The sequence below is a fragment of the Gadus chalcogrammus genome, chromosome 11 (assembly GCF_026213295.1).
Source record: "Gadus chalcogrammus isolate NIFS_2021 chromosome 11, NIFS_Gcha_1.0, whole genome shotgun sequence".
NCBI lineage: Eukaryota > Metazoa > Chordata > Actinopteri > Gadiformes > Gadidae > Gadus > Gadus chalcogrammus.
Window position 1 is genome coordinate 10,646,999 of NC_079422.1, and position 15,416 is coordinate 10,662,414.

Here is a 15,416-nt window from a genome sequence, read left to right on the forward strand (position 1 = left end):
GCGCGCGTGTGGGTGTTTGCGTGTGTGGGTGTGCGTGCTTGCGTGTCCGTGTGCATTTGCGTGTGTGTGTGAGCGCGGTCCTGTGATCGTGTGTGTTACACAGACTCAGTTAACACGTTGAGTGAAAGATATCGTTTCACTTTGGTAGGTCCATATATTTGCTCAAGAAAAATGTACAAATTAACATAAACGAACAAATACACGTTCAGATACATTATAACGGTCGTTTGAAGTGCTGAAATATGACACCTGGCATCATCTGGTTAGTCGTCACCCTGCTGCAAGAATCCAGATGTGAACCCCCCCTTCCTCGAAATACTTGTTCCTTCCCAAACCCGGAGCTCCCAAGTTTTACTTCCTCATATTCCAAGTAGGCCTATATAAACTCATCCGCTGACCCACTTCAGCAGAAAGGACAGAAGGCTCGAAACTCCCAACATTGAACCTCAACTTCATCATTCAATATCCGCCGTCCCACATCTGAACCAAAGGTAAGTCCAAGCGAACTTGTGGACGACGTGCAAAGTGTAGAGACTTATTTAGTGAATATGTTTGGGTCATTTCTCGGAAATTGTTCCCTTGCATTGTAAAACTGATAAGGTTCAACGGTAAATTGTGCTTTTGACCTCGTTTTTTCGCTGACAGCGCCTTAAGGAAAACCCCAAAACTCAGGAATGTTCCGCACCAACAGGCTCCCTCTCCGTGTGTGTGCGTTTCTAACTCGCAGTATTTCACCACTTTGGTGCGAAGTAAACAGTGACACTTAATATATTGCGAAAGCTAGATAGAAAAAAACGTAAATGGCAGAGATTTAATTGGTAAAACTTAATGCAAAACAGATTAAGTGCTGCTTCAGATCCCTCCATAATAACTAACCTAACTAACCTAACCACGCAGCATCCGTTCTTCTAACCCACATACTGGCTGGTAAAAAATTGCTTAGTACGCAGAAATCGCACATGATGTCTCAGTAGCTTGGATGTTACTTGGAATAATAGAAGTCCAATAACACATAGGCATATGTCATTGTATTTTATTCTGTAACCATTTGTTTACATATTATTCATCAGGTTGTTTACGTGCCCTCTGCTGTTTTCCCAGAATGCTGCTGTGTTTGTGCGCGTTGATGCTGGCGGGGGCGGCTCTGTGTCACCCGCTGGACGAGGTCACGCTGGACGCCCAGTGGGACCAGTGGAAGATCACGCACCGCAGGGATTACAACGGCCTGGTCAGTGTGTGTGTGTGTGTGTGCGTGCGTGCGTGCGTGCGTGCGTGTGTGTGTGTGTGTGTGTGTGTGTGTGTGTGTGTGTGTGTGTGTGTGTGTGTGTGTGTGTGTGTGATTGTGTGTGTGTGTGTGTGTGTGTGTGTGTGTGTGTGTGTGTGTGCGTGCGCGTGTGTGTGTTTGTGTGCGTGCTGTCTGTGCTTTATGTATGTGTGTGTGTGTGTGTGTGTGTGTGTGTGTGTGTGTGTGTGTGTGTGTGTGTGTGTGTGTGTGTGTGTGTGTGTGTGTGTGTGTGTGTGTGTGTGTTTGCGCACATCTGCTTTTATGCCTCATGCCACATGGTGATGCATTTCTATTTCTTCCTTTCTTTGTTCTAACTATTTTTTTGGGTCACTCACACCCCTTCTCTTCTCCCCTCCATCTCTCCCAGCCACCCTCTCTCTCTCTCTCTCTCTCTCTCTCTCTCTCTCTCTCCTCTCTCTCTCTCTCTCTCTCTCTCTCTCTCTCTCTCTCTCTCTCTCAGTGTGCCAGTTTACTAGCAAACATGTTTGTGTGTGTGTGTGTGTGTGTGTGTGTGTGTGTGTGTGTGTGTGCGTTTGACTCACTGTCTCTGTGTCACTCTATCTCTCTGTCTGCATGGAATTATGTCTGTCTTCCTGCCTGTTGTCTGTATGTCTGTCTATTCCTATCTCAGTGTGTCAGATTTTTCTCATTTCTCATTTCTCATAATCATAATGCCGCAAAGCGCTCCTTCAATTTGAGGAATAACCACACATGAAGTGATACACATAAAACCATTCATTTAACACACTAAGTAGGAACACGTTAGGTTTGTGACGCTTAAACTAGTCACATGATCTCCTTCTCCTTCCAGTTCTACTTTCTGGTTGTGGACGTACAGAGCTCAGATAACAGAGTTGACCAACATTAATATCATTGATGAGATTGATTCTAGTGCAACTAGACTATCAACTGTGCAACTCAAAAATCTGTCTCAGTGACTGAAATGAAAAAGGCTGAAACACCTTTATTCAAATACTTAGAATGTTCATACCTATAAATGCTTAATTGACACTTGAACATCCTTACGCCCCTCCGCATCCTAAGCAATATGAAGAACAGAAAAAAACAGATATTCCTTCCAAACTCGTGAATTAATGGCAGTGCTTGAGTTCAAACAGGTGAAACCTAGATAAGGGTTCATTGAGGCCTTGTGACAGGACATGGAGGGTCCCCGGTGCATGATCTGTGCTACCAGAAATCCAGTTGGTGGTTGTCTGCCATTGCCACTGGCGAACTGACAGTAACGTATGTAGACTAGTTAATTCAATCGCTTAGGTTGTCCTCAATTCTCTAATTCTGAGATTTATCAAATCATTTTATGATAGGCCCTACTCTGCATAACCATGGTTGAACGTATGTTTTACTTATGCTTTTTACCAATTTTTACCATTCAAATAATGTATTGCATTTTATTATGTCCTTGGCCCGAATATTTCAACCAGCATACACTCTTTTTTATCTTTATCTCTCTCTTCACAAATATGAGCAAACACACACTCACACATGCAAATACACACACACAGACACACACACACCACAAACAACCATACACACGCACACAAACACACAGTATATTCCTATCCCTAAAAGGATCTCAGACTGCATATGCTCTCATTAAATCAAAAACTGTGGTTTCACTTTCCCTTTAACAAACAGCAAACATTTCTCTTGCCTAAATGTGTGTGTTTGTCTGTGTTTATGTGTCTCTCTGTGTCTCTGTGTGTGGTGTGTGTGTGTGCGTGGCAGTGTGCGGCCGGCTCAAGGTTATACAGAACACTATGTCTAGACGCGATTATGTTTTTGTATCTCAGTTGTGTGTGTATGAGTGTGTGCGGGTTTGTGTGTCTGTGTCGGTCCTGTTTCTGTGTTCACCTCCATCTCCAGGGGTCAGCCTCTAGCATTGACTATGCGTGTGTAAATCGCCACGCGTGTCCATACGTTTCCTTTCCTCGTGTGTCTGTGTGTCTGTGGGGTCTGGGAGTGTGTGTGTGTGTGTGCACAGACCACATATGCATGTGTTCTGCCACATATAACCAGGTTCCAGCCCTGGCAAACTGCCGCCCAGTGTGGCGGTCGACGGCAGGGGACTTATCGGTCGTACAGATCCATGGTGCGGCCGGGCCTTTTCAGACACACTGTAGCTCCACCACTCGATCTGATAGCCTTGTAATAGAACCAGCGTCTCTGCCCAGATTTTGCATTTTCCATTAGTGTGATGGAGATTAAAACACGCTGTGTTCACGGTGCTTATGTTAATGTGGAGTTGAGAGTGGAACACGGTTTTTCTGCAGTCCCGCGGCCACAGTATCTGTGTTTCCCATAGCTCAGATTTTCTGCTGTTTCAAAACGCCATCAATAGATACTAAAAGCGTTTGTGGCGAGAAACAAGAACAATCAAATGAAGGGGAGCAGTGCAAAGAGCCACAACACTGCTTGTTACGTTCAATGTTATGTAGCGGTTAAACTATTTTGATCACATATTTTCACGGTAAAACTGTGTTATGCTAAGCGTGAAAATCGTAATAAAAGACTAATTAAATCATCTCACTGAGAAGGGAGCGAATTGCTATTATGAATATTACTAAATTAATTCTAAATCCTATTCCTATAATTATATATGAGTGTGGTGTTTCTGTTTGTCCTGGCTGGTGGAGGGGAGAACACAAGGCTGGGACGCAAAACAGGGTCTGTTCAAATTAAATGGACAACATTAACATTTCATTTCTACCTATTCATGCATGCATTCATTCACCAACCGCTAGCTGTCAGCACCATTAGAACACATTCACATTCCGGGCACCAACGTCAAGACCAGTTAGTTGATTAGTTAGTTAGTTGGTTAACTGGTTGGTTGGCGACTTGGTAGTTCTTGATTAGTAAGTGAGTGAGTTAGTTTGTTAATAAGGTAGTTAGCCAGTTAGATAGTTAGTTAGTAAGTTAGTTAGTTAGTTAGTTAGTTATTTAATTAGTTAGTTGGACAGTTATTTAGTTGGTTAGTTGTCTGGTGGGTGCAACCAGCAGAATAAAAATCTGTTTAAATGCAGCCTGTTGATGTGTCTGTCCCTCTGTGCATGTCTGTCCCTCTGTGTGTGTCTGTCCCTCTGTGTGGGGTGTGTGTCTGTCCCTCTGTGTGTGTCTGTCCCTCTGTGTGGGGTGTGTGTCTGTCCCTCTGAGTGTGTCTGTCCCTCTGTGTGGGGTGTGTGTCTGTCCATCTGTGTGTGTCTGTCCCTCTGTGTGTGTCTTTCCCTCTGTGTGTGTCTGTCCCTCTGTGTGTGTCTGTCCCTCTCTGTGTGTGTCTGTCCCTCTGTGTCTGTCTGTCCCTCTGTGTGGGGTGTGTGTCTGTCCTTCTGTGTCTGTCCCTCTGTGTGTGTCTGTCCTTCTGTGTCTGTCCCTCTGTGTGGGGTGTGTGTCTGTCCTTCTGTGTCTGTCCCTCTGTGTGTTGTGTGTGTCTGGTCCCAGGATGAGGAGGGGATCCGGAGGGCCGTCTGGGAGAAGAACTCCCGCATGATCGCGGCCCACAACGAAGAAGCCGCGCTGGGCATGCACTCCTACGAGATGGGCATGAACCACCTGGGAGACATGGTGAGGGGAACACGCTCACACACACACACACACACACACACACACACACACACACACACACACACACACACACACACACACACACACACACACACACACACACACACACACACACACAGCCCCAAACACAAATACACAAACACACATACACACATACATACATACACACACACACACACACACACACACACACACACACACACACAGCCCCAAACACACACACACACACACACACGCACGCACACCACACACACACACACACACACACACACACACACACACACACACACACACACACACACACACACACACACACACACACACACACACACACACACACACACACACACACACACACACACACACAAACACACACCACACAGACACACGTACCACACACACTGCGATATGTAAGGTATTTGTAACCACTAGGTCTGTTGCTCTGTATTCTAGTCCCTCTGTAATCCCCCCTCCCCCCCAGGGAGATGGGGGGTGACCCCCAGTATTTTGGGTCAGTGTTGCAGCCCACTAATCTCTATCCTCCAAAAAGTGTGTCACGATACACTTGTTGACTTGAAAAATACAAGGGCAGTGAAGGCAGAGCCATGCCCCTAAGCTGGGCAAGACAAGAACCCATCTGGGTGTTCTTTGCGTGACTTGTGGATGTCCGGGTCGGTCCCTATGCCAGATACGGGCCCACCTGGAGCCCGGAGGCCGGGCCGTGGCTGCCGTTAAATCAGCCGTAGTGATGTATGTGTCAGCGCAGGTCCTGAGTAAGGCTGTGTTTCCACATGCCTGTGTGAAGAGAAGGGGTTGGTACAGTACAGCTGATATATAGCATCTAAGTCGAAGTCTATTTTATTTTACTGTGGGGGTTTGGACCGGGTTTCATTAACACTATGGGGTGATGATTTACGTGTTGGTTGTCATGTTTACGAGGGCGGTAATGTGTAAAGAAGGGTGCGGAAGGAATCAATGGGGTTTCGGGCGAGATGCGTTTCAGTGAAATGAAAGGGGAACAACAACAGGAAGGCGGGTCTTGTCTTCCTGATGAGTGAGGTGGGGTTCATGTGTTGAGCCGTTTCATCACATGTACCCTCAAAGGGCTTCACAGGCCCATACCTGAGTAGTCCTCTAAAGGCTAAGGCCTCATCAGAGGCAGGCAGGAGTCAGACTCCTGAAACCTTGAGAAGAGACCCATGAGTTTAACTCTAAATTGTTCTGCACTAGTTATTAAAGACATGGGTGTTAGGGATGACCATACTAAATATGCATATAACTACATATACACACTGTGTTATATATATTATATTAATATGTAATTATGTTATATCTGATGGCATTGTTCAACATCATTTATTGAGTTTTAAGTCTTCATAAAGGGAAATTTGAATTCCTAGCAGAATATCATATCAATCACTTACAGATAATTTTACAGTACAGCGATTGATCAAATCAAATCACACTCTCTCTCTGTCTCTCTCTGTGTCTCTCTCGCCCCTCCAGACATCCGAAGAGGTGTCTGAGAAGATGATGGGTCTGCTGGTGCCACTGAACAGAGACCTCACCTTCACCGCCGCCTTCGATGACAAGCTGGAGAAGCTGCCCAAGTCTGTCGACTACCGCAAGAAGGGCATGGTGACCTCCGTCAAAAACCAGGTCGGTGGGGCTAAGGAGCAGAGGTTAAAGGTTGCGTGGGGCTTTTTAGCAGCAGGTTGTCTAGATTCTGTGGAGAGAGAGATAGTGTGAGAGAAAGAGAGGGCGAGAGACAGAATGTATAAAGTGAGTTATGAGTACCAGCAGAGATTAATAGAATAGCCAGCACCCTGAGTAAAGCTGTTAATGCTGCTTTTTATCATTTCAACAGAGCTTAGATTAGAAATTCTTTGGTGGGTGTTTCACATTCAGCATTGTCCTGTTTGGTGGTCCATGGCCTTCCTGTGTCACCGGCCAATGAAAACAAATTATCCCTGATGCGGGGCATTCATGAAGCCTTGTTGAGAAAAGTACATGTCAAAGTACATGTCACTGGCCCAATCCCAATGTCCGGACTCACGGACTCACAGACTTTATTGCGCGTTCTCGCAAAATTATAGAGCCTTTAGGGCTGCCCCAATGTTGAATTCCAAAGGGCTTGAGGGTTTGAGTCCACACTTACCGAGCCCTTTCCGGGAGTCTGCATCAGTGCAGACTTCACCTAAGGGAATTACCCACAGTTCAAAGCGTTGTGACGTTTACCAGGGAGACCATAGGGAAATCTGGAAATTAGGAAGGTAAACAACAAGACAACGTTACTGTCTGTGGCGAAGTCATGGCCATTCTGGTAGAGCCCATGGGACCTATGAGATCGAAAAATATGAATGGGTTTCATGGAGAGAAAGTAATTATTTTCTGGTCCCAGTCTTTATATGCCCCGGATTACACATAAGTTGTTTGTGGATTTAAATTATATTTTTTAATGCAAAGAAAGGGTTAGAAGTTTGATAATGTTAGGTTTTTTCCAAGGGGAGGATAAAAGCATCCAAAGAGGTGAAAACCATTATAAGTTAGGGCATGTGGAGAGTTTCAGTTTTGCCGATGGGGAGATTGACGGTCTTGTCCACGCCAGTCGCAGGGAGCGTGACGACACATACAAGACATGTAGTCTTCCTCATTGTGTTTGCTCTGCAGCCTTAACTGAACAATTGAACAATAAACGGTCAGTAAATGGTTTTCACCTCTATTGATGCTTTTATCCTCCCCTTGGAAAAAACCTAACATTATCAAACTTCTTCACGAAAATATTTAGTTTTCTTTGCATGAAAAATTATCAATAAAATCCACAAACAACATATGTGTAATCCGGGTCAAATAAAGACTGGGACCAGAAAAATAATTGCTATCTCTCCATTGAAACCCATACATATTTTTCGATCTCATAGGTCCCATGGGCTATACCGGAAGGTGCGCGACTTCTCCACTGTATGCACGACCAGATAGGAATTTCTGCCTTTTTTTAGTGAGCCGGATCTTTTGGATCAGCTCACCAACAAGAGCATGCTCTTTTGGCTCCCAAACGGCTCTTCATATTACTACTTATTATTCAGCCAAATGTAGCCCGTTCTGACTTATGATTAGTATGTGTAGGCTAATAATCACCTTAATTATTCAATACATCCTTTATACTGAAGTATACAAAAGTAAGATTATATTTTCTAATATCATTAAATTGCTGTAGGCGATTGTTTTCATTGCATTTACAAAAAAACAAAAAAAAACGTCAAAATGAGATTTTTTAACCGGCAGGGGTACAGCAACCAGGGCCATTGCAACAAGTCCTGGGCCCCTATACAAGAGGTACTGATGGGCCCCCCTGCGCTGAATTGTTGACGGGGGGGGGGGGGGGGCCTAGTACTATGGGCTGGTAGTTACTTTTCTTTTTATTTTTTATTATTTTTTATTATTATTTTATTGCCATGGGCCCCCCCTGGCTGTGGGCCCCTAGAATTGTCATCACCTTTCACCCCTTTACGACGGCCCTGCAACATCTTTGTCTTTGAACGTTTTCAAGGTAACATGTGCTCTCGTGAAGTGCTGTCCCAATCCCATATATACCTATCTGAGGCCATGTGGCCTCACACGCTCGCTCACTTAGCACCTGAGATCAATTAAGCCTGTGAGTCCTTAGTCCTTAGTCCTAAGGGTGGATTGGAGAGCGAGGCTCTCTTTATGGCTTTTGGCTAAGGTAATAAAGAAATGTTATTGTTCTTGGTTCCAGCTGTTGTCAGTATACAACATGTTAGATCTGAACATTGACATGCTCATTGGAAGTGGATGGCTGCTTTAACTCAGATGTTACTTTTGTTAACTGTATGTTTGAAAAAAAAACAGCCTGCTAGATGCAACGACAAAAACGAAAACCACAAAATAACAATAGCAACATAGCAATCAAGCATACTGGAGTCACACACCCTAGTAGGCAAGGATGCAACTGTGGTTATGAATGTGTCCCCACTCCCCACCATTGTTACCAGTTTCCAATGAATCATGCAGCAGATTGATGGGTGCATTCCATAGACCCCAGTGGTTTCTCCTCCACTTCCTTTGTGATGCTTGGATTGAGTTGTGTTGTGTTCTTCTAAGCAATTTAACAAAACCATCAGAGCAGAAGCTGGCCGCCTCAGATCTCAAATCAGCATCAAGTAAACAACTGCTCTGTTTGAATAAGTCACATAGGATCTCTTCATTGAAACGAGAAACCAGAGTAAAGATAGAGACACTTGTCTCTGTCTCTGGGGGGGGGGGGGGGGTACGGCCAATCCTCCCATGAAAACAATGCTATGGTGGTTTTTGTTGAAGAGACAGATAATTAATTACCACCACTGAATCCCTAATGGGGTCCTTCCCTGCGAATATCCACGCAACAAACTAAACAAAATAGAATACAATAGATCAAAAGCTCAATACAACAAGTTGTCTTGTTGAGCATGCAATTAAATGCCTCATCAGTCTGACCTGGAAACCAATTAAAAGGTTTGAGTGTATTACCTTGATTATTTTAAATGAGAAGAGGTGGCCCAACTCCAGTTTTAAACCAGTCATATACTGTCCCCTTGTGGACACATAAAGTACTACACTGGCACCCAAGCCTTATGCCTTTGTCTGCATAGTTTCAAGGGCTATTATTATTTATTAACACCCCCTCCCTCCTTCCCTCCCTCCCTCCCTCCCTCCCTCCCTCCCTCCCTCCCTCCCTCCTCCTCCACCCCCGTCCTCCCCTCCCACTCTCTCCAGGGCTCCTGTGGGTCCTGCTGGGCGTTCAGCTCAGCAGGGGCCCTGGAGGGCCAGCTGGCCAAGACCACTGGAACCCTGCGGGACCTGAGCCCCCAGAACCTGGTGGACTGTGTGACAGAGAACAGCGGCTGCGGGGGAGGCTACATGACCAACGCCTTCATCTACGTCATGCAGAATGGAGGCATCGACTCTGACGAGTCCTACCCCTACATTGGCCAGGTACCGTGACTATCACTCCAGACCAGCGCTTCTTCTGCTAATTCCCTTAATGGAATTGATTTTACTACGTAAACATAATATAAGCTGCAGCGTTTTAATAGATCATAAACATGAATGGGTTTTCAGAATAAAATACTACCGAAAACGTGTCAGAACGTGTGGCTATTGTGTGCGGGACGACAGGAAGACTTGAATTTTTATTGTTCCCTTAAACAAACAGTTGCTCTCGTCCTCATTTGGACTAGTGCACAAGTAGGATCAGTAAGATAAATGGAGGGACGTCAGAAGTTGTCTTACACAGAATTAATCAAGTTAAAGGAACAGTAGAAGAAAAATGATGTTCATCAAGTATTGAATGGCATTTTGTACTGCAGTGATGGGATCCACACAACGCAACAGTGCAGAAATGGACCTTTCTTGACCCAGTCATGCGTTGCTTTCATAAAGTCATCTATTTTAACGTACCGTAGTTAGAATTGCATTTCATCAAAACTATTTGGTAGAAGTTCATCTTTCAGTTCCTACAGCTGTTGAAACCTTTAGGGAAGTGGTGGGGTAAACTGGTTTAAAACATTTTGCAACAAGATCACTTCTGTTTTCCTCCAAAGGAGGAGTAAATTAACTCCTAAAAGGCCAAGACTGTGGGTTTGTATGATTTATATCGGAATACCCTTAAACAATCAGTTCTCTATCAAATGGTGTATCAAAAAACATTGAGATGGTAAATATGTTGATATACACCTTTACACATTGTGGCAACCCGACACAGTTGAGCGCACCAACTCCTCCCAACAGGACCCATTCCTTGGTGAAGAGCCAAAAAGGCATGTTTATTTAAGAATAAAAGTCTCTCCAAACACAAAACTTAAACCTCGGAGAATCAGCGGTCCCCCTTCTTCGTGGGGTGGAAACCCGTCACCCACGAGGACCGGTCTCCTCCTTGCAGGAGCTCCAAGGCTGGGAGAGCCCCCGAATGAGTGGAGAAGCAGGCTATTTAGCCCTGCTTCTCCACTTGTTCCTCAGGTGCTCCCATATCCTTAATTGGCCTGGGCCGGGGTGCCACCAACATGAGCAGTGTGGACTTTAGTCCAATATTTTTGCATTTTAATTATTTTGTAGATAAACCCCATCTAGACATTTGGAATCGACTTTCATTATTATTGATTTCATCACAGTGTATGCACATTTTTCCAGAGGCTTTAACACTGTTGACAAACCCCAGCCCCGTCTAGCCACTGGACTTTAAATGGTTACATGCTTACCTGTTGCATCTCCCTTTAGGCATGTTCAAACCTGTTTACATTTACTGCCTTGCACTGTATAACTGTTTACACTAATTGCTGCACTGAACTGCACTGTCTAGCACTTGACTTTAAAATGGCTACCTGCTTACCTGATGCGTTTCACCTCTGCATGTTTACCTGTTTACCTTTACATTTACTGCTTTGTGCTATATAACAGTTTACATTCATTACTGCACTGTTTTAAACCTATTGCCCTTGCACAGCTATCACGCAAAAGAAAAAAAAAACCTGCGCAATACTTTTAAACTTTTATCATATAATCCATAACCTGACCAAAACCGAAAAAAAATACATTGATATACTACTGTATATATAAATGTATATTTATACTCTCGGTACATAATCTCCCCCTATACTTCTGACAAACCTGTATCTATAACCTTACAGTGTACTAAAATAGCAGTTTGGTATTCAATGCTTCTTTTGCACTTCAGGTTAGACGTCAACTACATTTAATTTGTTCTGTACTTTTACTCTGCTAGTGACAATAAAGTTGAATCTAATCTAACCTATCTAATCTAATCTAATTTTTCAGAATCGTTTTAACGTAACATGTAATGTAAAATCGTTGTCCTAAATGTGTATGACCTGTGTCTATCGGTGCCTGCAGGACCAGCAATGCGGCTTCAACGTCTCCCGGCGTGGCCGCTGAGGTGCAAGGGCTACAAGCAGATCCCCGTGGAGACGAGAGGGCCCTGGCCGTGGCCCTCTTCAAGGCTGGCCCTGTGTCCGTGGGTATCGACGCCGGCCTGGGCACCTTCCAGTTCTACCAGCATGGTCAGTCCGCTGTGGCATTATGCACAAACCACAGGCAATGGTGGGGGAGGATGGGCGGGTGATGTCCTCTTTGGTGAGGGTGTTCCACTCCCCTGGCTGAAAGAGTCTCACTGTGGGCATCCTAGTGCCACGGGTCTAAGCCTTTACCTGCTGCTTAGTGAGCCGTATCTAAAACCACTGGATGACACGTTGGGTGAAAGTGTCCGAGAAGTGACTTGATAGTGAAAAAAAGCGTGCGTCAAGTGTCATCACTGACATCCAATATCCAACACATCCACACTTAATGGAAATGTCTTAGCTCGGCATGTTGTGGTTGTATAGTCGTATCCCGTTGTATCTTCTAGTCTTCTGAGTTGGGTGAGTGATGATAATGAGTGAGTGGTACCATACTAAAGACATCATCCTGCAGAAAGGTACCTCCAGTATGTTATCATTAAAGGAAGTCTGTTGTGGTGACCCATTGAGTCACAGATGTCTCCCGACACCTCTTCGTGTCATTCCTCCAGGTGTGTACTACGACAGGAATTGCAACGCCGAAGACATCAATCACGCCGTGTTGGCAGTGGGGCTTTGGAGTCACCGCCAAGGGCAAGAAGTACTGGATCATCAGAACAGGTGAGGGGGTCGGGGGGGGCGTCGGACCCGACACCCCTGTCAGGCAAGGGGGCAGGGGAGTCAGGTGGCACTGGCGTTTGATAATGGGACAGAAGACAGCGGATTTATCTGTAGCAGTTGGTGATGGTGCTGCAGCTGATGATGAAGATGATGATGAAGATGATGATGATGATGATGATGATGATATGATGATGATGATGATGATGATGATGAGTGAAAGTTGGGGCCTGGTGTGTTCCTGTGTTGACACAGAGTGAGCGTTTGACTTCTCACCCTCCTCTTCTTCGTCATCTTCCTCTACCCTTCTCTTTCTTTTTCGATTGTTTTTTTTGTTGACAGTTGGGGCGAGGACTGGGGCCACAAGGGATTCATCCTGATGGCGCGTAACCGTGGCAACCTCTGCGGGATCGCCAACATGGCCAGCTATCCAATCATGTGAGGGGACGAGCGGCGTCTCTTCGCTGAGGGGCAAGACGGGAAAGGACAGCGAAGCACATCAGGAGGACTTGTCGTCCAGATGACCAATGTACGACGAACAGGAATGTGAAATATTCTAGAATTGACCTGCTGGAATAAGATCAGATTAAGAAATAATCTAGATCTCCAATGCGGTCGTGCCTTGCCTTTGGCTCTCTAGTCTTTTTTTTATTTCTCTGAAGCACTTTGAATCGCATTACATTTGTCCCGAGAGGATGCGTTTGGAATAGAACATTTTTGTTAACAGATCATGTTTTTACCAGTGTTAGATGTGTTAAGATGTAGTTAATAAGTGTGGGTTGAGGCCTTAAGCGTCACATGGTTTAATTTGTGAGTAGCAACATTGCAGGGCATGGGTCATCTTCCTGTTGATAAAGAATATAGTGTCTACATTCAAATCTTAACCTTCCTCTTTTGATCTTTGGTCTTTTGTTTTCCTTGCTCTGGTCGCACTCTTTTGTTACTTTTTATGATTAAACTGTATCAAACTATTTTGTATGTCATGTTAAATAAATCTTCGTTTAAATGTATCATGTTGTATTTTTTATTTGTTGTATTCCATGACAGGCTGTGATCGACTCTACAGATTTCGTCATTCATGTAGTATTTCTATGGCTTTGGCTGTGGTTTATGTCTTAGTAAGAAGAGCATGAAGCCTCAAACGAAGATAAAAAAATAATCCAATAGGCCCATGTTTGTTGGAGTACCTTAGTCTTCTTACTCAGGCGCAACGCTGAGAATAATTCGCAAAGACAGGCACCAGAAGTTACTGTACATCCGAGGACACGCGGAAGAAACGACTTGAACCACGTGACGATATGAAGTGATAAATAGGCAAGCCTCTTTACGAGGAAAGAGACAGCCCTCTCAAACTCGTTCCGGTCCCAGCGTCATTGGCCTTTTTCTATCAAGGTAAGTCCAACTGAAGGAAAGATGAAAAACGGCTGAAAAGACCTTCAACGTGAACGCGGGACATATAACGTTTCATTCATTAGGGTACTTTAATTTACATTTTGTGCATATATTTTGTGAAATTTCCACCGCAAAAACAAAGGAAATTATGAACATAAAGCTGATAATATTTTGGCTATGGATATTGGCTGTTATGTACCTATACAACATGCAGTCTTATATATGTGTCTTAATATGCATTCGGGGGTGTGACTCTCTTTCTCTCACACCCTTCTACCCACCACACGCTCCTACCCACCACACACTCCTTCCCACAACCCACTTTTAGCGCATTGACTCTTTGAGGCATTGACACGTTTTGCTGATCCACCTGCAGTAGGTTTTCGGTTCCTACTTCCTCTTACTGTAAACTGTGTGTGTGTGTGTGTGTGTGTGTGTGTGTGTGTGGTGTGTGTGTGTGTGTGTGTGTGTGTGCGTGTGTGTGTGCGTGTGCGTGTGCGTGTGTGTGTGTGGGGGGGTCTTCGTCTGTCTCTGTCTGTCGCTACAGAATGATCAAAATTTGAATTAGTCTTTCCATCTCATTTTGTAACTGTGTGTAACGGATTTGGTAAAAGGTCATAACATTTGCTGTGGGTGGACGGCTTATCAGTTTATGTAGGCCTCTTGAGTTCTTGTGATGGAAAAGATCCTATGTTGTATACTTTAATTCATCATTCTAAGCTTTGTTTCCTATTCCTTGTATTGTCTAGGCCGCCCTACCTGTTCCTAATGTTATCTCACATTAACCTTTGTGCCTGGTAAACTGGTCCAAGGGAGCAGGGATCCCCTTATACATTCTTCTGCTGATGAGAACATAGGCCACTCTGTCAGTGTTGTGATGTAGTAGGCCCTCCTGTTGAGAAATATAGTCCCCGTCGCGATTCTTTGGGGATGGGCAGGGCTTTGAGAGCCGAGGTGGGCCCAGGTCGCTCCATAAAAGTCACGTTATTGACGATTGACAATATTCACATAATTTGGTCAAACATCCAGGAAAATATTTTACAAGGGGACGCATTTCAAGATAGGAGATCAAACCATACAGCTTACTTTGGCTGGTTTCTCCATATTTCATACGCTACCTGAAATGGATTGAGAATGAATTGTCAATTTTACAGTCAGTTTTGGGAGGGATGTTTTATTAAATAACTGATGTTCAGTCCGGGTTACTTGTTGCATAGGGGAACCATGTGTTAACTTGTATGCTGCTCGCCTCCCTTTGTCTGACGGCGGCGGCAATGTTTGACACTGAGTTTGACCTCCCCTGGGCAATGTGGAAAAGGACCTACAACAAGAACTATGAGACCCAGGTAGGATCCAATGTAACAATGTAGTCCTATTCCCAGACAAGAGAATTATTTTTCCCCTCCAATATGCGTCTACAAATACTAATCTATGCATTAGTTCATTGATTAACATACAAACATACCTACTTT

The 15,416-nt window shown here is 44.5% G+C and overlaps 1 protein-coding gene and 1 pseudogene across 1 annotated transcript in view; both read left to right on the forward strand.

Moving 5' to 3' along the window:
• Window positions 1-310: 310 nt before the first annotated feature.
• On the forward strand, window positions 311-12,994 carry LOC130391741 (cathepsin K-like; annotated as a pseudogene).
• Window positions 12,995-15,182: 2,188 nt separating this feature from the next.
• Window positions 15,183-15,416, forward strand: part of LOC130391742 (cathepsin K-like) — a 12,609-nt gene continuing 12,375 nt past the window's right edge. The window contains exon 1 of the mRNA XM_056601999.1: window positions 15,183-15,290. Coding sequence (XP_056457974.1) covers window positions 15,183-15,290 — 108 coding nt within the window. The remainder of the gene's footprint in view (window positions 15,291-15,416) is intronic.